Here is a 21,041-nt window from a genome sequence, read left to right on the forward strand (position 1 = left end):
ATTCCCACTTTTCAAGAGAGTGTGGTAGCAAGTTAGGATGAAATCCTAAGTGATATGGATATATTATGAGAGTAGTCATTGTAATAACATTAGGCCTCTTATGAGCCTAAAGTGCACAGTCAGCCATAGTTTAAGTGAGTGTGAACACTTATGGCCATGTATATAAGTGAATATCTCTCATAATACAATATACTTTTCCATTGTGAAATTGAGTCTTGCTCTTGCTAATCCTCTTGCTAATCTCTCTCTCTAATGTATGCTAGTGAGTGTGTGCAAGTGAAGTGAGGTGAGAGGAGGGACGAGTATCCATAGTGCAATGCGGCGGTGCGACAACGCTCACGAGAGGCAGGTGGAATTGCTTCTCAAGGAGTTGTAGAGCTTGGAGACCTCAAGGGTTATGAGCTCGGCCATTGGAAAGATTCTCACGAGACAGTTGTGGTTCACCAGGTAATCTCTTATTGGATGTGTTTCAAGGAGGGTTAGGGTGAGCCATAACATTTATGCATATCATCAACCTTAAACTTCGGTAAACCTATAATAATATTTTGGGTCTATATAGACTCACATGACCAATGTGCTTGTACCATATGTCAATCTCTACAATGACACACGTCCCATGCACAAACATGATTGCCTTCACGTTAGGTATGTTTACATCCAAAGTAAACATCTTGCCATTTCTGTTACCTTTTGCAACTAAGTGGCACTGACTTTTGAAGTCTTCCATAGAACATCCTTGAGGATTAAACCTCACTTGCACACCCTGGTCAACCATCCATCTAACAGAAACCATATTCTTTGTAATATTTGAAACATGAAGTATATCTACCAAGTACTTCATTTTGGAACATGAAGTATATCTACCAAGTATTTCATTTGGAACATGAAGTATATCTATCAAGTACCTCATTTTGCCATCCTACAACATCGACAATGGCACTTTACCAACATGCACAATGGGATGCGTAGTATCATCACATGTTTCCACATATCCTAGTTTCTCCATTTTCTATATAGCTCTAAACCACTCACCATAATTGGTTATGTGGTTAGAGGCGCCAGAATCCACATACCAAATATCTCTTGATCTTGACACATCTCGTGTCGTGGAGTTGAGTAATAGCTACTCATTTTTATCATCACCTTGTTTGATAATGCATAGTTACCTTACCGTCGCAACTTTCAACTTTTGGTATCATTTTTCTTTTTATAGCAATCCTTTGTCATGTGCCCTGGTTTACCCCCACAATAATAGTAATCTATTCTATTTGAATTTTGATTTCTTTGCCAACAACCATCTTGGTCTCTCTAGCTCCCCCTACCTCTAGAGTGATCCTCTTCCACTTGTATGAGATTGATTTTCTTGTTTTGTTGTTGTTGCTACTACTACTGGTTTCAATTTCCAAATCGACCACCATCTCGTCCTCTAGTAGATGACGACCTACCTCTGCCTCTACTTGCATTTGCATTTTTAGAAGATGAACCTCACCTAATATTCATCTCTTTACGGATCAAAAGAGCAATCAGTTCCTGAAAATCAAGAAAGTTCTCTCGAACTCCAAATGGAGGTATGAAACTCTTTGCTATGGCCATTCATGGTTACTGAAACCATATCATCATCATCTAGTGGTGAGCCAATAGACGCAAGGGCATTTACAAGCCCTTTAACCTTCATCAAGTAATCATTTATACTCAGTTTTCTTTGCTTACATTATGCAGCTCTTGGGGCTCTAATAGACTAGTTTTGGATTTAAACTATCAAAGCCATTACCTAGGTAAACCCTAAAATTTTGGGAATTTAAATGTTTCACAAACGGAGGGCTTAAGGAGGTGAACTAGTAGGGACAATAGATAGCCCAGCTATAGAGCTCTAGACTACCGTCTATGGGATGCAAGTTGGTGTCTTCGCTCACCACGGTCCCCTCCCCTCCACTCCCTCCTCGAACCTCCAAATTGCATCTCGACCCTCCAAATTCTTACCGTGTTGCCATGTAGCAGTCTCGTGAAACTCTTCCTTTATATAAAATATAGAGAGAAAGATGCAATGAAGAGTGTGATAAGTAAAATCATGGCCATTATAAAGGACGCTGAGTTGGTAGAACAGTTAGGTTCGATGCCATCAAGCTGCACGATGGGGGTGTGTGTTGTGAGCCGATGGATAAGCCACCTTCCCACTAACACAAAATCATGGCCATTATATAAAAAAAAAGAGGCGGTGAAGTGGTGGGAAATTGAAAAACCACTTTGGAAAACCGCTCAGTATCTAGGCTTCCAAAGGCCGCGTGTATTTTTTTATAACTACCTACCTAGCTAGCCTTTCACGTGTCTGTCTCCTCCTCTCATCTTTAGTTTCAAATTTGAACACACGCATCGAGGGGTACGACTGTGCGGGAGTACGAAGGTTTCTTAACGTTCCATCTCTCGTTCTCCTTAAGAGCCACAACGTGTAAGTACTGGTGCATCCTGCTTTTTGCTCTTGCTCTTGCACTTGCATAAAAAAAACCTTCTGCATTGTAGTGCAGGATGGCTGAGAAAGTGGTGGAGAGGACTGGCGTGCTGGAGAGAAAGGCCATCATCAAGAATGCGGACATGAGCGAAGACATGCAGCAGGACGCCATCGAGTGCGCCTCCCAGGTAGGCTGCCTCACTCACATCACGCCACATTTCCTGTTGTATATGTGTGTATGTATGCACATATGTATATATGTATGCATACATGTGTGTATGTATGTATGTATGCACATATGTATATATGTATGCATACATGTGTGTGTATGTATGTATGGTGGTGTATGTGCATGTTTCGAAGTGCAATTGCACTTCAAATCTCCCCTTGGGTGGGTAGTGATACTGCTTAGGTACATTTCCTTCTCAGTACATACCATGAGAAGCAGTCAGCAGCGTTCTAACCTGCAACATCATGCGGGAGAGTAGCAAGCTTGGAACCTGGGTCCATATCCTGGAAGACGAACACCTTCACCACTAGGCTACATGGCTGTGGATAAGATTGGTTCTTCCTTAACCATAGCCTTGCCTCAAAAACAAAGGAGATTTGGACTAGGCTACATGCCTGCAGACAAGATTGGTGCAGGCTTGACCAGAGCCTTGCCTCAAATACAAAGGATATTTGGACCACCCAACTAAGAAGCTGTGTCCCATGCTGTTATGTCTCTTTTGCCTAACCGTGGTTCCGAGCTCTAAGCCTTTTATGAGCCACCCCCATATGATCAGTGGGAATGGGTGTATTTTGCCATCTAGTGACATGAAACCAATCCTTCTGCAATGAAAACTTATCGTTCATTGGATTGTTTAGTTAGTGCTGGCATCTCATTTGGTGACATGGATTGCATAGATGGTTTGCATACTGGTTCTAGGCTTTTGGATAAGGCTGGTTTTCCAACTTGCAAAAGAATATGTTGTTTAAGCAGAAGCTGCTTCAAACCATACTTCACTTGTGGGCTTGTCCTCTGTGGCATGATGTAGCATAAAAAGCTGCTGCATTTAATGTTTGAATGCTGATCAGCGAACAAGGTCTTCTCTGCCCTCTAGCTACACAATCTTGCTTGGCTCCAATGAGCGGACACCTCAGAGTGGCGCAACTCCTTGCTCTGCATGTTTTTGCCTAGTACTCCTCTAGCCTCTTGAGCTGTATGGCCTCTTTCCTTGGTGTATCCCAACCCACATGTTTGGCCTAAGATTGTATGTGTACGAACCCTTTTTTAAATACAGGAGAGGGGTTGCATTAAATTGTCCAGGAGTTCACAAAACTATAGCAGCTGATTGTGCTGCCAAGTCACATGCATTCACTACTTCCCAGAATGCAAATACATGAGTAGGGCTCTAGGGTGAGTGCTTAGCAAAGCCAAGGCATTGCATGTGATTTTTGTCATTGTATACAAGGCTGATTTTTTAAATTGCTGATTTTTGGTGAGTCTATATTAAGTCAAAGTATCTCTTCTAGTATTGGTATTTTTCTTGGTGATTAATAGTGGGACACTTGAAGAAAGCAGAAACTTTAGGAAACAAATGTGAACTTCAAATCCGTGCTGTTTGTGAAGTTATTGGACAAAAACATGTTACTTCTCTGAAGGCACTAGACAAGTACACGTGCCATGTGGACACGGGAGTGCATATGTACATAGCTGCGAGCGTTGGTGTGGGTGTGCATGTGAAGGTGGTAGATAATGTGTTTCTCAGTCTAAAGCATGTTTGTTTTATTGAAGGCACTAGACAAGTACAATGTGGAGAAGGACATAGCTGCATATATAAAGAAGGAATTTGATAAAAAGTACAACCCAACTTGGCATTGCATTGTGGGTCGCAACTTTGGTAAGTTCTCAAAATGAATATTAAAAGACATGCTTTCAGATTGTACAGAACCAGTGTATAGAGCTTAATTTTAATATGGATATCATGTAGATGGAAAAACTGGCTTTTGGGGCAAAGTTCCAAGTTTTTTGGAAATTTCTTTCGTTGCTGTGCAGGTTCTTATGTGACACATGAGACAAAGCACTTTGTCTATTTTTACCTTGGGCAAGTTGCTGTCCTGTTATTTAAGTCCGGTTGATATCACATGAGGTGCTCCACTCTGACATCCTTGGGCTGGTGATCTTGCAAGATGAAGTTTAACCACAATGAAATCTGTTTTTGAGCATCTTGTATAAGCTAGACTCATACATCATACGTAGGTCTTAATTATAGGTAATATATAATAGTGAAACCTGATAGGAGCAGTGTAGTGTGTGCTGACAGATAAACAGACAGTTTCTCGATGTAAAGTATATTCTTCATGAAATCTGCTTCAGCAATGTCCATGTTCACTCTATGGCTGTGTAGGCATATAAAGTGCAATAAGTATGCCTCGTTTGTGTAGTGTAAAACTTACTCTGCAATGTGCAGTGAGTATGCCTTCATTTAATGCTCTACTAGGAGGACATGGCTAAGAATGGCAATGATCTTGCAAAATGATGCCCTCTAAATACTCCATTTCTGTTGCATGCCCTTGGTTGTATAAAATATATTCTTCATAAAATCTGCTTCAGCAATCTCCATGTTCACCCTATGGTTATGCAGGCCTGTAATGTGCAGTAAGTATGCCATCCATGTGTGCAAAGCTCTGTAATGTGCGATAAGTGTCTTCATTTGATGCAATACTTGGAAGGCCATGGCTAAGAACAGCAATGATCTTGCAAAACTGAAACCAGTGTGTGAAGGGCATATGCAGGTGGCAAGATATATGGAATGACAAGGATGGATAGACAACTGAGTTATTTTACCAAGTAAGAAACAATATGCCTTCCTTAGGGATGTAACAGACCCTTTACTTGAAAAGTGGCCTACGTCTCCTCTGCCGTCTCAACTTTGGATATGGAGATTCATGCACTTTAAGCTCCCAGCAAAGGACTGGATTGGCAAATTCTGTCCACTTTACTTCTCTTGGAAATGCTGGTCTGTTAGTCCCCTTCGGAGGGGGATTAGAATTTGGCTCAAGAGAGCAAGGCTCCAAGCACACAAGAAATCTTGAGCTAGAAGCAAGCCTTCTTGGGTGACACAGGAAAAACAAATACACTAAGCTCGGAACAATCTTAAGCTCAATGAAGGGGGAGTTTTTCCAAAAGCAACCTAGCTATGGTTACCCAAAACTTACTAGTAAGCATAACCTCGAGATAGCACCCATGATAGAAAGCTTTATATAGGTCTGTAGGTACCACCTTGATAGAAAGCTTTACACAAGCCTTGGAAACATAAACTCTAGGTAGCACCTGTGATAGAAAGCTTTATATAGGTCTTTTGGTAGCACCCATGATAGAAAGCCTTGTACTAGGGACATTGAATAATATGTCATAGGGCAGTAATGTCCATGAATGCAAAATAGGCAATTGAACACTAAGCAAACAAGGTCCGAGCATGGTCCTAGACCGAGTGAGAAAAAAAGCCAAGTGAGTTAGAGTTCCTTTGAAAGAAATAGCTATACTCCAAGAAAAACACCAACTTCCCTCTCCTAGCTTTCACTTAACAAATCACACTATCTCCCTCTCTCCCAATAGACAAAAACATAACATGGCAGCCAGTCTCACATCTTAATATAATTTAATTGAAAGCGCAACATATCTTCTATGAATGTCAAGTAGGAACAAACATAACATCCCTTTGATGACATTGAAATTGAGAATATTTGTGTTTTCTATTCTTCGAGTACACCATTGCAAGGTAGTGTCCATAATCTAGCGAACATAATCAAGAGGTGCATGAGTATAACTAGTCATAAAGCGTCCACAGTACTTATTACTTTGTCTTACCATCCTTTTGGTCTATAGCTTTGTCTTGTAACTTGTCAACTCCTATCATGGTATTCTTTTTTGGGTGTTGTCTTTGACTTTTCTTTCTAGACTTATCACTATTTGAAATCTCAAGCCTTATGTGAAACATATAAACCTATAAAAAGGCAACAAAAGAATCTTGCAAAGCCATTGTCATATGAAACAACCATGTTAATAATCATGTTTTGTTCTTGTTGCATACCTTCTCTTTGTGATCGTGGTAGTAAAGAAAGCTCTCTAGAGTTATATCTTCTCTCTAAGATTAAAGCAATGGATGATTATTTCTCAACTGTCCGGTACTGGAGCAACAAACCAATCTATGCTTGCACGGTTTCGCCTCACCAGAGATGCTAAACTCTGGTGGAAACAATGGTGCCATGACAAGGGAGTCACCGAGCATTCTCAAACATCGAAAGATATCAAGCAAGCCGTGAAGGAAAGATATCTTTCCCTATCCCATGAATCCATAAAAATGAATGAGTTTTTTAGTCTCAAGCAGTGTGGAAGACTACTATTCTTAATTTATCACTCTCCAGAAGTATGTCCCAGCTATGACTACTTCCCAGCAAGTGGCTCGTTTCTGCCAAGGTTTAAATGAACCCTTAGATTCTTGCCTCGAAGCAGTGAGGCCAAGCACATTACAGAGTTCCTCTCATAACAATTTGGTGTAATCCAAACCCCAACCACTCATCGCACCGAGCGGCGTCGTTATTAACAAGCTCGGAGTCAGCCCATGGTATCCCTCATACCATTGGGAGAATGAGGTTTGCCGATTGAGGTGAGTAATTGTGATGTTGCCTAGTTCTGAGGGCCCAAGCTAGTGCGGTGAATAAGTCCATCCTAGCGTGTAGACATCCCTCTTCTGAGGGGCGGGAGGATCGAGCGACGGAGCCTGAGGGGGCGACAGGCCATTGCTAGCTATCGAGACGACGAGGTGTATGGTCCCATAGGGTTCGCCCAATCTGTAGAGACTAGAAGGTCGACTTCTAGATCATCGACAATATAAAGGAAAAGAATAAGAGAGCCAGTTTGGCTTGTATGGAATCGATTCTTGTATAAACTTTATATATATATATATATATATATATATATATATATATATATATATTGTCTTTAGCATTATTATACTCTGAAAAGAGGTTGTTTTAACGAACCTTGTGAAAGGGCCCTAATTAAGGAATATGTTTATTTATGTCAAACAGTATGGTAGGATTAATTAGAAAACAAATTGACGCATGAGTAGGGTGGAAAGTGGAAGGATGGAATGCCCCGACGGCACCATCCTACAAACGGGTGGACCCGATTAGTCGGGTAGCTTTCCAATAGATTAAGTGAAAGCCCTACGCTAGATAAATAGGTTCTCGGTAACTCTATTCTAGATGACTAGGCTAGCGGTTGTGCCTTGCAGGTGAGATTTTGGAGGATCCCACTACATCTAGGTGCATAGTGGGTAGCTTAATCTACATGACCATTACTAGGACTGGCTTGAGCTATGTTGTTGGACTTGTGAGTCAGTTTATGCACACTCCTAGGAAGACACGTGGATGCGGCTTAACAAATTCTCAAGTACATAAAGTCCACATTATAGACTTTTCTATGAGGCTGGTATAGAGATACAGCTACATGGGTACACAAATGCTAATTGGGCTAGTAGTGTTACAGGAAAGAGATATACCTGTGGTTTTATGTTCTCATTTGAGAGTGTTGATGTGAGTTGGAGCAGTAAGAAGCAGCCAACAGTTGCATTATCGAGTACAGAGGCAGAATACAGGGATGTTGCTATGACAGCTTGTGAGATAGCTTGGTTTCAGAAGCTACTTAGTGATATGGGTGAGCTCATGGATAGAGCAGTTGTCATTTATTGTGACAACATGAGTAGCATACAGTTCCAGTAACCGAATATACCATGCTAGAACGAAACACATTGAGATGCATTGTCACTTTGCGCGGGAGAAGGTTCTAGTAGGTGATATAAATCTGGTATATCTCAGCATAGAGAATCAGGTGGGTGACTTCTTCACGAAGGCATTGGGCACAAAGAAGCTTCACAGGTTTAGGAGCTCACTTGGAGTGTAGTGTGTGGAATCAAGCTCGAGGAGGGGGAGTGTTGAGATATTGTGCTCAACTAGTGTTACGGCGGACATTGATGACCCACCTGGGTGATAGCTTCCGCACTTATGCTACTGGCATGGTTGGTGAGATTATGGTTGATAATGGATGACACGCTATGTAATAGTCACTTTGGAATACTAGAGTTATGGCATAGTTATAGTAGTGCAAGCTCATATAGTCGGGTTCACACTATAGACTGACTATTTTGTATGTTGATGTAGGAGAGTACTTTCCCTTTATGTATGTACTTATCTTTTAGTTATATGGTTGTAGAGAAGAGAAGAAGATAGAAGAAAATTCAACCATCCATCTCCCTCGTGTGTCTTGCACTCTCTTGTGTGTGTGTGTGTGTGTGTGTGTGTGTGTGTGTGTGTGTGTTTGTTTGCAAGGAAATCAAGCTCTCTCTCCCCCGCATTCTCTTTACAAGGCCTACCATGAAATGAACTTCTACTTTGCCTATCACTTTCCATGCCTTAACAAGCTTCCCGTCACCATCTGGGCTCCTCAAAGCTTCACATCCCTTTGTCTTACATCTAGATTAGTCTCAAACTCTACTACTTAATCTCGATCTCCACTTTTATGGCATATCCTGAACCATCCACACCTTTTCGCCTTCGGCAACAGCTTTACCTTCAACTTGGAAGAGTGTGTTAAACTACTCCATCGATTAACATGGTTTTGCTCGCCTGACCTACCAATTTTATTATCTTGGTTCTACTCGCCTGACCTACCATAAGGTGTTTTGCTATCTTGCCCATAAAAAGGAACACTTAACTTCTGTAAGACAACACTAGAAGATATAAAGTAGCCTTACTATGCACTTAATGTCAAATAGAGAAAGTATGAGAAATTAGTGTACATAGTTGATTAAGATTAGTAATAGAGATCATTCCATTTTTAAGTTTGGTCGACCTAGTGTGAAAACTAGTCATTTGTCATTTTTAAGTTTAGCCAAGTATAAAAAGTAAGCATTTGTCATTTTTTTGACAATAAGCAAAAGACAATCATTCCCTCTCAATAGTTTTCTTCTGGTAAACATGCAACAATATTTTGGGCCTGCATAGACTTTAGTCGTCGCTGTATATTCACATGACCAATGCGCTTGTGCCATATGTCAATATCTGCAACAACAATGACACCTGTTCCATGCACAAACATGGCTGCCTTTACTTCAGGCATGTTCACATCCAAAGTAAATATCCTGCCATTTTTGTTACCCTTTGTTAACCAAGCGACACTGATTTTTGAAGTCTTCCTCCACAAAACATCATTGAGGATTAAACCTCACTTGTAGACCTTGATCAACCATCTGTCCACAATAGAAACTAGGTTTTTTGTAATATTTGGAACATGAAGTATATCTGCCAAGTACCTCATTTTTCCATCCTGCATAGACAATGACACTTTACCAACATGTGCAATGGGAAAGTCCTTTGCCATGTGCCTTGGTTTTCCACCACAATAATAGCACTCTATGTTGTTTGCACTCTAATTTCTTTGCCAACAACCTCGGCCTCTTTGGCTCCCCCTGCCTCTAAACACGTCTCTTCCACATGTGTATGATTTTTGTTGCTGCGAATCATTGGACTGTTGTTGTGTCCAGAATTATGATTTCCTTGTCAGCACGCCTCTTTGGCTCCCCCTGCCTCTAAACACGTCTCTTCCACGTGTATGATTTTTGTTGCTGTGAATCATTGGATTGTTGTTGTCCAGAATTATGATTTCCTTGTCAGTCACCACCTTGGCCTCGACCATGACCTCTACCTCTGCCTCTACTTGAAGTAGAATAGAAGGCCTGCTCCGATGTGTTCTTGCTTTGTGAAGAGTCCTCACCTAGTGACTTTTCTTCTATTATCAGCGCATAGACATCAAGTCCCAAAAGTTGGGAATATTCTCTCTGATTGCAATGGAGGTGTGAATGGCTTGTACTCTTTGCGCCAAGCCCATTCAAACAGACACTCACCAAATCATCATCTTTCACCGATACAGTGATGGACCCAAGGATTCAACAATGCCCTTGATCTTTAAAGCATACTCATTAATACCATGATTTTCTTTTCCACAGTATGTAGCTCTTGATTTAGCTGCAATTTCCTTGCCTTTGTGTTGGTTTGGAAAAAAATTCACTAGATTTTGCCACCCAATTGCTGGAGTGTTGGCATTCTGTATGTGTCCTATCATCGTGTCTGTGACACTGATTGAAAGACAAAAAACTATGAGTATTACTAAAAAAAAGAGATATTTTGGGTATAATGATTCCTTTTTGACATATGTGTAAGGAAAAGGGATCCCTTCAAGGAGGCACCTACTTCACATGCTTAATGAGTTTTAAACTAAAAAATAATGTGATATATTTATCTCTCCTCTCTCTTGGTTCAAACCGAATAAAAAAGGAACCAAACTAGGTCCAAATCTTGTCCAAATTTAACCAAACTAAAATCTGGAAAATTCTAGAAATCAGTTGGTCTTGGTTAGAGCCTCCCTCTCCTATAAATAGAACCTGAGCCTTCGTAAAAAAATAGGAGAATTTTACTATACCAAAATTATGCTGAAATAATGATAATTTTAACTATTCTCTAAAATTCTCTCCAAATTGAAGAAATTGGAGCTTCCCTCTATTTTTCGAATCTCTATTGGTGGCTCCATCAACATACCAAACCAATTGATTGGTTGGGGGCCTCTACCGTGATCAAAGAATCAAGCAATTTGTAAGGTAAAGTGTGAATTTTGATCTTTTTTCATAATTTCTCAATGATTCTCTCTTCTAAACCCCTCTCAAGCTTGAGAAGCTTGGAATGGCTTTTGAATGCTATTGAAGTTAATTGATGAATAATAGTAAAGGAATACATAAATTTCTATTTATGCTTAATTTTAATGGTTTTTATGTAATTTCTCTCTCTCACTCAAAGAATGGTCATTCCCATGACCGATTCTCAATCCAAATGAAGCTTCTCATGAAGCTTTTCCCTAATCCAAGAATAAATTCTATGCTTGTTTAATTGGAGGCCAAATTAACGGCTTTTTTATGCTTTTAAGTTAGTTATTTCATGAGAATTTATGATTCAATCCATAATGGGTTAATGATCCAATTAGGGATCATTCTAATCATATCTATAATGTTAAAGTTCATTCTTTTAAAATAAACTAAGATTTATCAGTAATAACAGCGGAGCTATGGCGAAATTTCTGTAAAATTTACACATAAACATTTTCATTCAAAGTATGAAAAGAGGACTTCCTACCATATTCTAGGAATTATTATCCTAGATTAATTGAAAGATTTTCATAGTAATCATGGAGAAATTGATTTTTATGTTTATGCATAATTATTGAATTAAGAAAAAGAGAAATTTCTAGTAATTAAATTTTATATTAAAAGAGTAATCCCCATGACCTTGGGAATCCATGTATTCCATTGATTTAGAGAAAAGAATTAGAAGGCTAAGATTATGTATAATTTATGTAAAAAAATTAAAGAAAGATTTTAGTTAGATTTATCTTTTTGTATAGATAAAATTTTAATGTTAAAAGAGGAATTCCCATTACAATTGGAATTCCATGATTGGATGAGAAAAGAGAAATTCTTATCATATTGGAATTATGGGATAATTTATTTAATTTCAATGATGAAATTTTTAGATAAATTTATTTATCTATGAGAAATAATTAAATGTTAAAAGAGGAATTCCCATTACATTTGGAATTCCATGATTGGATGAGAAAAGAGAAATTCTCATCATATTGGAATTATGGGATAATCTATTTAATTTCAACGATGAAATTTTTAGATAAACTTATTTATCTATGAGAAATATTTAAATGTCAAAAGAGGCATTCTTATGACAATTGAAATTCCCTCATTTAGTTGGGCAAAGAGAAATTTCTAACATATCGAAATAATGGATATTTTAATTTAGATGAATTTATTATATGAGAAATACTTGATGGGAAAAGAGGAATTCCCAGAACATTGGAATGTAATTAATTAAATGTAAAAAGAGGAATTTCCTTGGTAATTGAAAACCTAGAAATTAAATGGAAAGAAGAGGAAATTTTAGTATAAATTCGATTTATGGTTATTTTACCAAATGAAGAAATATGGGTAGAATTGATTTCTATAAATCCCATGAATTCCTTTATTGAAAAGAAGAATATGAAATAAAATTCAATTGAAGAATTGAGAAGCAATATGAAAATAGTCGCCAGAAAAGAATCTTTAATTTAAACCAAGCAAGTGAGTGAAGATTAGAAAAAAAGTCCTATTATCGGTATCAATCTAGAAAAAAAACAAAGCTATGAAATAGTAATAACATGTAATAGTGATGTGATAAGATGTGTATCTGATGTGATAAGATGTGTATCGGATGTGATAAGATGTGTGACGGATGCGATAAGATGTGTATCTGATGTGATAAGATGTGTACGGGATGATGAGATTGGATGAGATGATGCGATAAGATGTGTATGAGATGTGATAGGATGTGATAAGATGCATATGGGATGTGATAAGATGCGTATGGGATGTGATAGGATGTGGTAAGATGTGATAGGATGTGATAAGATGCGTATGGGATGTGATAGGATGTGATAAGATGTGTATGGGATGAGGTAAGAAGTGTATCTGATGTGATAAGATGTGTATGGGTTGTGATAGGATGAGAATGGTTGTGTTATAAAAGAATAGATATGAAGGTGTATGTGAAAGTATGAATGTGAATGTAGAAATGGATGTATGGAATGTGGATGAGGATGTTTATGAATGTGAATGTGAATGTGAATATGGATGTATAGATTTGAATGTATGGATGTCAGTGTGGATGTATGAATGAGAATGTGGAATTGGATGTGAGAATGAGGATGTGGATGTGCGAATGAGGATGTGGATGTGAATGTATGAATGTAGAGGTGGATGTGGATGTGGATGTGGATGTGCGAATGAGGATGTATGAATATGAATGTGGATGTGGATGTGGATGTGGATGTATGAATGTAAATTTTACTATATTAGAATTATGCTGAAATAATGATAATTTTTACTATTCTCTAAAATTCTCTCCAAATTGAAGAAATTGGAGCTTCCCTCTTTCTTCAATCTCTATTGGTGGCTCCATCAACATACCAAACCAATTGATTGGTTGGGGGCCTCTACCGTGATCAAAGAATCAAGCAATTTGTAAGGTAAAGTGTGAATTTTGATCTTTTTTCATAATTTCTCAATGATTCTCTCTTCTCAACCCCTCTCAAGCTTGAGAAGCTTAATTGGAATGGCTTTTGAATGCTATTGAAGTTAATTGATGAATGCTAGTAAAGGAATACATAAATTTTTATTTATGCTTAATTTTAATGGTTTTTATGTAATTTCTCTCTCTCACTCAAAGAATGGTCATTTCCATGACCGATTCTCAATCCAAATGAAGCTTCTCATGAAGCTTTCCCCTAATCCAAGAATAAATTCTATGCTTATTTAATTGGAGGCCAAATTAACGACTTTTTTATGCTTTTAAGTTAGTTATTTCATGAGAATTTATGATTCAATCCATAATGGGTTAATGATCCAATTAGGGATTATTCTAATCATATCTATAATGTTAAAGTTCATTCTTTTAAAATAAACTGAGATTTATCAGTAATAGCATCATCGGAGCTATGGCAAAATTTCTGTAAAATTTACACATAAACATTTTAATTCAAAGTATGAAAAGAGGACTTCCTACCATATTCTAGGAATTATCATCCTAGATTAATTGAAAGATTTTCATAGTAATCATGGAGAAATTGATTTTTATGTTTATGCATAATTATTGAATTAAGAAAAAGAGGAATTTCTAGTAATTAAATTCTATATTAAAAGAGTAATCCCCATGACCTTGGGAATCCATGTATTCCATTGCTTTAGAGAAAAGAATTAGAAGGCTAAGATTATGTATAATTTATGTAAAAAATTTAAAGAAAGATTTTAGTTAGATTTATCTTTTTGTATAGATAAATATTTAATGTTAAAAGAGGAATTCCCATTACAATTGGAATTCCATGATTGGATGAGAAAAGAGAAATTCTTATCATATTGGAATTATGGGATAATTTATTTAATTTCAATGATAAAATTTTTAGATAAATTTAATTATCTATGAGAAATAATTAAATGTTAAAAGAGAAATTCCCATTACATTTGGAATTCCATGATTGGATGAGAAAAGAGAAATTCTTATCATATTGGAATTATGGGATAATCTATTTAATTTTAAAGATAAATTTTTTAGATAAACTTATTTATCTATGAGAAATATTTAAATATCAAAAGAGGAATTCTTATGACAATTGGAATTCCCTCATTTAGTTGGGCAAAGAGAAATTTCTAACATATCGAAATAATGGATATTTTAATTTAGATGAATTTATTATATGAGAAATACTTGATGGGAAAAGAGGAATTCCCAGAACATTGGAATGTAATTAATTAAACGTAAAAAGAGGAATTCCCTTGGTAATCGAAAACCTAGAAATTAAATGGAAAGAAGAGAAAATTTTAGCATAAATTCGATTTATGGTTATTTTTACCAAATGAAGAAATATGGGTAGAATTGATTTCTATAAATCCCATGAATTCCTTTATTGAAAAGAAGAATATGAAATAAAATTCAATTGAAGAATTGAGAAGCAATATGAAAATAGTCGCCAGAAAAGAATCTTTAATTTAAACCAAGCAAGTGAGTGAAGATTAGAAAAAAGTCCTATTATCGGTATCAATATAGAAAAAAAACAAAGCTATGAAATAGTAATAACATGTAATAGTGATCACTGATGTGATAAGATGTGTATCTGCTGATGTGATAAGATGTGTATCGAATGTGATAAGATGCGTAACGGATGTGATAAGATGTGTATCTGATGTGATAAGATGTGTACGGGATGATGAGATTGGATGAGATGATGCGATAAGATGTGTATGAGATGTGATAGGATGTGATAAGATGCGTATGGGATGTGATAGGATGTGATAAGATGCGTATGGGATGTGATAGGATGTGGTAAGATGTGATAGGATGTGATAAGATGCGTATGGGATGTGATAGGATGTGATAAGTTGTGTATGGGATGAGGTAAGAAGTGTATCTGATGTGATAAGATGTGTATGGGTTGTGATAGGATGAGAATGGTTGTGTTATAAAAGAATAGATGTGAAGGTGTATGTGAAAGTATGAATGTGAATGTAGAAATGGATGTATGGAATGTGGATGAGGATGTTTATGAATGTGAATGTGAATATGGATGTATAGATTTGAATGTATGGATGTCAGTGTGGATGTATGAATGAGAATGTGGAATTGGATATGCGAATGAGGATGTGGATGTGCAAATGAGGATGTGGATGTGAATGTATGAATGTAGAGGTGGATGTGGATGTGTGAATGTGGATGTGGATGTGGATGTGGATGTGCGAATGAGGATGTATGAATGTGAATGTGGATGTGGATGTGGATGTGCGAATGAGGATGTATGAATGTGAATGAGGATGTGGATGTGCGAATGAGGATGTATGAATGTGAATGTGGATGTGGATGTGCGAATGAGGATGTGGATGTGGATGTATGAATGTGAATTTTACTATACCAGAATTATGCTGGGATAATGATAATTTTTACTATTCTCTAAAATTCTCTCCAAATTGAAGAAATTGGAGCTTCCCTCTTTCTTCAATCTCTATTGGTGGGGCTCCACCAAACCAATTAATTGGTTGGGGGCCTCTACCGTGATCAAAGAATCAAGCAATTTGTAAGTTAAAGTGTGTACTTTGATCTTTTTCCATAATTTCTCAATGATTCTCTCTTCTCAACCCCTCTCAAGCTTGAGAAGCTTAATTGGAATGGCTTTTGAATGCTATTGAAGTTAATTGATGAATGCTAGTAAAGGAATACATAAATTTCTATTTATGCTTAATTTTAATGGTTTTTATGTAATTTCTCTCTCTCACTCAAAGAATGGTCATTCCCATGACCGATTCGCAATCCAAATGAAGCTTCTCATGAAGCTTTTCCCTAATCCAAGAATAAATTCTATGCTTGTTTAATTGGAGGCCAAATTAACGGCTTTTTTATGCTTTTAAGTTAGTTATTTCATGAGAATTTATGATTCAATCCATAACGGGTTAATGATCCAATTAGGGATCATTCTAATCATATCTATAATGTTAAAGTTCATTCTTTTAAAATAAACTGAGATTTATCAGTAATAGCATCGGAGCTATGGCGAAATTTCTGTAAAATTTACACATAAACATTTTAATTCAAAGTATGAAAAGAGGACTTCCTACCATATTCTAGGAATTATCATCCTAGATTAATTGAAAGATTTTCATAGTAATCATGGAGAAATTGATTTTTATGTTTATGCATAATTATTGAATTAAGAAAAAGAGAAATTTCTAGTAATTAAATTTTATATTAAAAGAGTAATCACCATGACCTTGGGAATCCATGTATTCCATTGATTTAGAGAAAAGAATTAGAAGGCTAAGGTTATGTATAATTTATGTAAAAAAATTAAAGAAAGATTTTAGTTAAATTTATCTTTTTGTATAGATAAAATTTTAATGTTAAAAGAGGAATTCCCATTACAATTGGAATTCCATGATTGGATGAGAAAAGGAAAATTTTCATATTGAAATTATGGGATAATTTATTTAATTTCAATGATAAAATTTTTAGATAAATTTATTTATCTATGAGAAATAATTAAATGTTAAAAGAGGAATTCCCATTACATTTGGAATTCCATGATTGGATGAGAAAAGAGAAATTCTTATCATATTGGAATTATGGGATAATCTATTTAATTTCAAAGATGAAATTTTTAGATAAACTTATTTATCTATGAGAAATATTTAAATGTCAAAAGAGGAATTCTTATGAGGATAATTGGAATTCTCTCATTTAGTTGGGCAAAGAGAAATTTCTAACATATCGAATTTCTCATTTTTATCATTCTTTATTTAACTTAAATTAACCCAAATTAGATTTATAGAACTCTATTCTACACAATTTTCTAAATTCAAGAGAGTAAACAATAAGAAGAGTTTAATTAATCCTTTAGTTAATCTTTCTAGGATTGAGAAAGGTTGGAATGTAAAGAGGAGAAGGAGGTGGCCTTTTTAGCAAAGGCATAGCATTTGAATTTAATTCAACATCTGCAAAACATAAAAATTAAGAAAACCATAGATTCTTTATTAAACAAGTAAGAAAATTAGCTTACATGGAGCTTGTAAGCTCTCCTTTGGCTTGAGGGATTGAGGGTTCTACTCTTGTTTGAAAGAAGAGTGGCCACCAATTCACTTTGGAGAGGATTAGGCAAAAAACAATTGAATTATTAAAAAATTCAATGTCAGGACCAGGAGTAGAGTAACAATGCATAAACACCATTAGGCTTTTACAAAGGGGAAGGCTTCTATTTATAGAAAAAAGTGAGCCTCTAACCAAGCAAACTGATTCTAGAATTTTCCAAATTAGTTTGGTCAATTTTTGACCATTTTTGGGTCAGTTCAGGTTACTTTTTGGATCTAGTTTTGAAATAGGAGAGAGGAGAGATGAAAATATCTCATTTTATTGGTTAAAAATTGGAGGTAATGATGAGAAAAAGGCGCCTACTTCATGAGGGGAGATCCCCACGCTGAGGTGTCAAAATTCAGTTTTTCAATTGTTTTCTTTGGTCCTTAGTCCACTCTTCATCTTATGTGAGCATTTACTCATTTTTGGAGGGTTTTTCTTTTATTCTTCAATTTATCTCCTCCCTACATTTGGATTGATCTTATTGGTCCATAGGAACCTTAATTGGACCATAATCCAAATTTTTTTCACTTGTAACAATCCAGATGGACTTTCCGTTGTTTGCAAGATCAATCAATAGATCCATATAAAAGAGCCATGGACTCATCCGTTGAGGACCAGCAAGGTCAATCAACCAGATCCATGCCCGGGTTCAGAAAACAACTCTAACACCTTGTTCCATTTTCTTCCTCGATGCACGCGTGGGTATCTTCGGCGACCCAGAGCCTGAGCACCGTATGGTCAACACCCTCTAGGATCCTTCGCAGGTCACCTAGCGCTTCACTCATAGGCCGCTTCCTTGGTCCCTCATCCACCGTATCGGAAGCTCACCATTTAAATCGAACCGAGGTTGGTCAAGATCTCGGCCGACATTGCTACACGAGATGTCCTCCATTGACTCTCCATCAGCTGTTGCAACTTTATCACTTAGGTCTCCCACGACCTCATTCACAAGACGGTCAAAATGCTTCCACATAAAACACTCATTTAAAAACAGGTCATAAATACAGTTTCTATAACAAACTCTCGTCTTTCCACATTGTTTCACATCAATCTACATTTCTTAATCCACGTCCAATCATATGTATTCCCATCGTCCTTCATCTATTCTCATCCAATCACATCATATTCCATCTCATTACATCTATCCACATTTATCCTTATCACATCATATTCCATCCAATCATATCATATTCCATCTCATCACATCATATCCACATTTATCCTTATCACATCGCATCCATTCGCATCTACCCATGTCCACATCTCATCACATTACATTCATTCCCATCTCATCCATTCATATCTACCCTGATCCACATCACATCACATCACATTACATTCATTCCCATCTTATCCATTCATATCTACCCCGATCCACATCACATCACATCCATTTCACATCACATCTCATCCATTCACATCTATCCTGACTCACATCACATCACATCACATCCATTTCACATCACATCTCAACCATTCACATCTATCCTGGTTCACATCACATCACATCACATCTCATCCATTCACATCTATCCTGATTCACATCACATCCATTTCACATCACATCTCATCCATTCACATCTATCCTGATTTACATCACATCACATCACATCCATTTCACATCACATGTCATTCATTCACATCTATCCCGATTCACATCACATCTTTTTCACATCACATCTCATCCATTCACGTCTATCCCGATTCACATCACATCACATCCATTCATATCCATCATATTTATTCTCATCACCATCCCATCACATACATTCTATCTACATTACATCACATCCACATCTATTAACATTATATCTCATTCATACACATCCCATCTCATTCATCCCCCACATCCATCCAGTCATTCACATGCACGACTATTCACATCCATCCATTTATTCACATTCATACCTATCACTTCACATCTCATCACATTCACATTCACATCCACATCCACATCCCTTTACATCACATCACACCCATATCCCTTTACATCACATCACATCCATTCTTATCCACATCCCCTTTACATCACATCACATCTCATTCCACATCCGCATTCACATCCATTTATATTACATCACATCTTATCGCATCCACATCCACATCCACATCTATTTACATCACATCACATCCTATCACATCCACATCCACATCCATTTACATCACATCACATCCTATCACATTCACATCCACATCCATTAACATGACATCACATCCTTTCACATAACCTCACATCTCATTCTCATCTCATCATTCTCATCCACATTCATTCACATCACATCCTTTCACATAACCTCACATCTCATTCTCATCTCATCATTCACATCCACATTCATTTACATCACATTCTTTCACATACACATCCATATCCATTTACTTTACATCTCATCCTTTCACATAACCTCACATCTCATTCTCATCTCTTCATTCATATCCACATTCATTTACATCACATTCTTTCACATACACATCCACATCCATTTACTTCACATCTCATCCTTTCAAATAACCTCACATCTCATTCTCATCTCATCATTCACATCCACATTCATTTACATCACATTCTTTCACATACACATCCACATCCATTTACTTCACATCTCATCCTTTCACATAACCTCACATCTCATTCACATCTCATTCTCATCTCATCATTCACATCCACATTCATTTACATCACATTCTTTCACATACACATCCATTTACTTTACATCTCATCCTTTCACATAGCGTCACATCTCATTCTCATCTCATCATTCACATCCATATTCATTTACATCACATTCTTTCACATACACATCCACATCCATTTACTTTACATCTCATCCTTTCACATAACCTCACATCTCATTCTCATCTCATCATTCACATCCACATTCATTTACATCACATTCTTTCACATACACATACACATCCATATCCATTTACTTTACATCTCATCCTTTCACATAACCTCACATCTCATTCTCATCTCATCATTCACATCCACATCCATTTACTTCACATCTCATCCACATTCATTTACATCACACCACATCTTATCACATCCCATTCACATCTTATCACATCCATTCATATCCTATCACATCTCATTCCCATTTAGTAGCTTTTTTTTAACTTCGATACCGACGATGGGACTTTTTCTAAATTTTTGCCAATTGCTTGGCTTAGGTAAAGGTTCTTTTTCTTGAGACGGCTATTTTCATATTCTTTCTCAAATTCCTCAAGTGAAATATGTTCAATATTCTTCTTTTAAATAAAAGATTTCATGGGATTTACAAAAATC

General features: G+C 36.8%; 1 protein-coding gene across 4 annotated transcripts; it reads left to right on the forward strand.

Annotated features, from left to right (window-relative positions):
* Positions 1–2,261: 2,261 nt before the first annotated feature.
* LOC147604062 (uncharacterized) lies at positions 2,262–4,808 on the forward strand. Of its 4 annotated transcripts, none has more exons than XM_086795210.1 (4): positions 2,262–2,401; positions 2,523–2,634; positions 4,224–4,329; positions 4,485–4,808. In XM_086795210.1, the coding sequence occupies exons 2-4, from the start codon at positions 2,524–2,526 to the stop codon at positions 4,565–4,567; spliced, it is 300 nt and encodes a 99-aa protein (XP_086651336.1). In that variant the 5' UTR covers positions 2,262–2,401; position 2,523; the 3' UTR covers positions 4,568–4,808. The 4 variants fall into 4 exon arrangements, with proteins under 4 accessions (XP_086651336.1, XP_086651335.1, XP_086651332.1 ...); XM_086795209.1 differs by having other exon boundaries at positions 2,265–2,401; positions 2,518–2,634; XM_086795206.1 differs by having other exon boundaries at positions 2,290–2,446; positions 2,518–2,634.
* The last annotated feature ends 16,233 nt before the right edge of the window (positions 4,809–21,041 follow it).

This window comes from Cibotium barometz, chromosome 62, assembly GCF_041138505.1.
Source record: "Cibotium barometz isolate CiBa-2024 chromosome 62, ASM4113850v1, whole genome shotgun sequence".
In the NCBI taxonomy this organism is placed as follows: domain Eukaryota; kingdom Viridiplantae; phylum Streptophyta; class Polypodiopsida; order Cyatheales; family Cibotiaceae; genus Cibotium; species Cibotium barometz.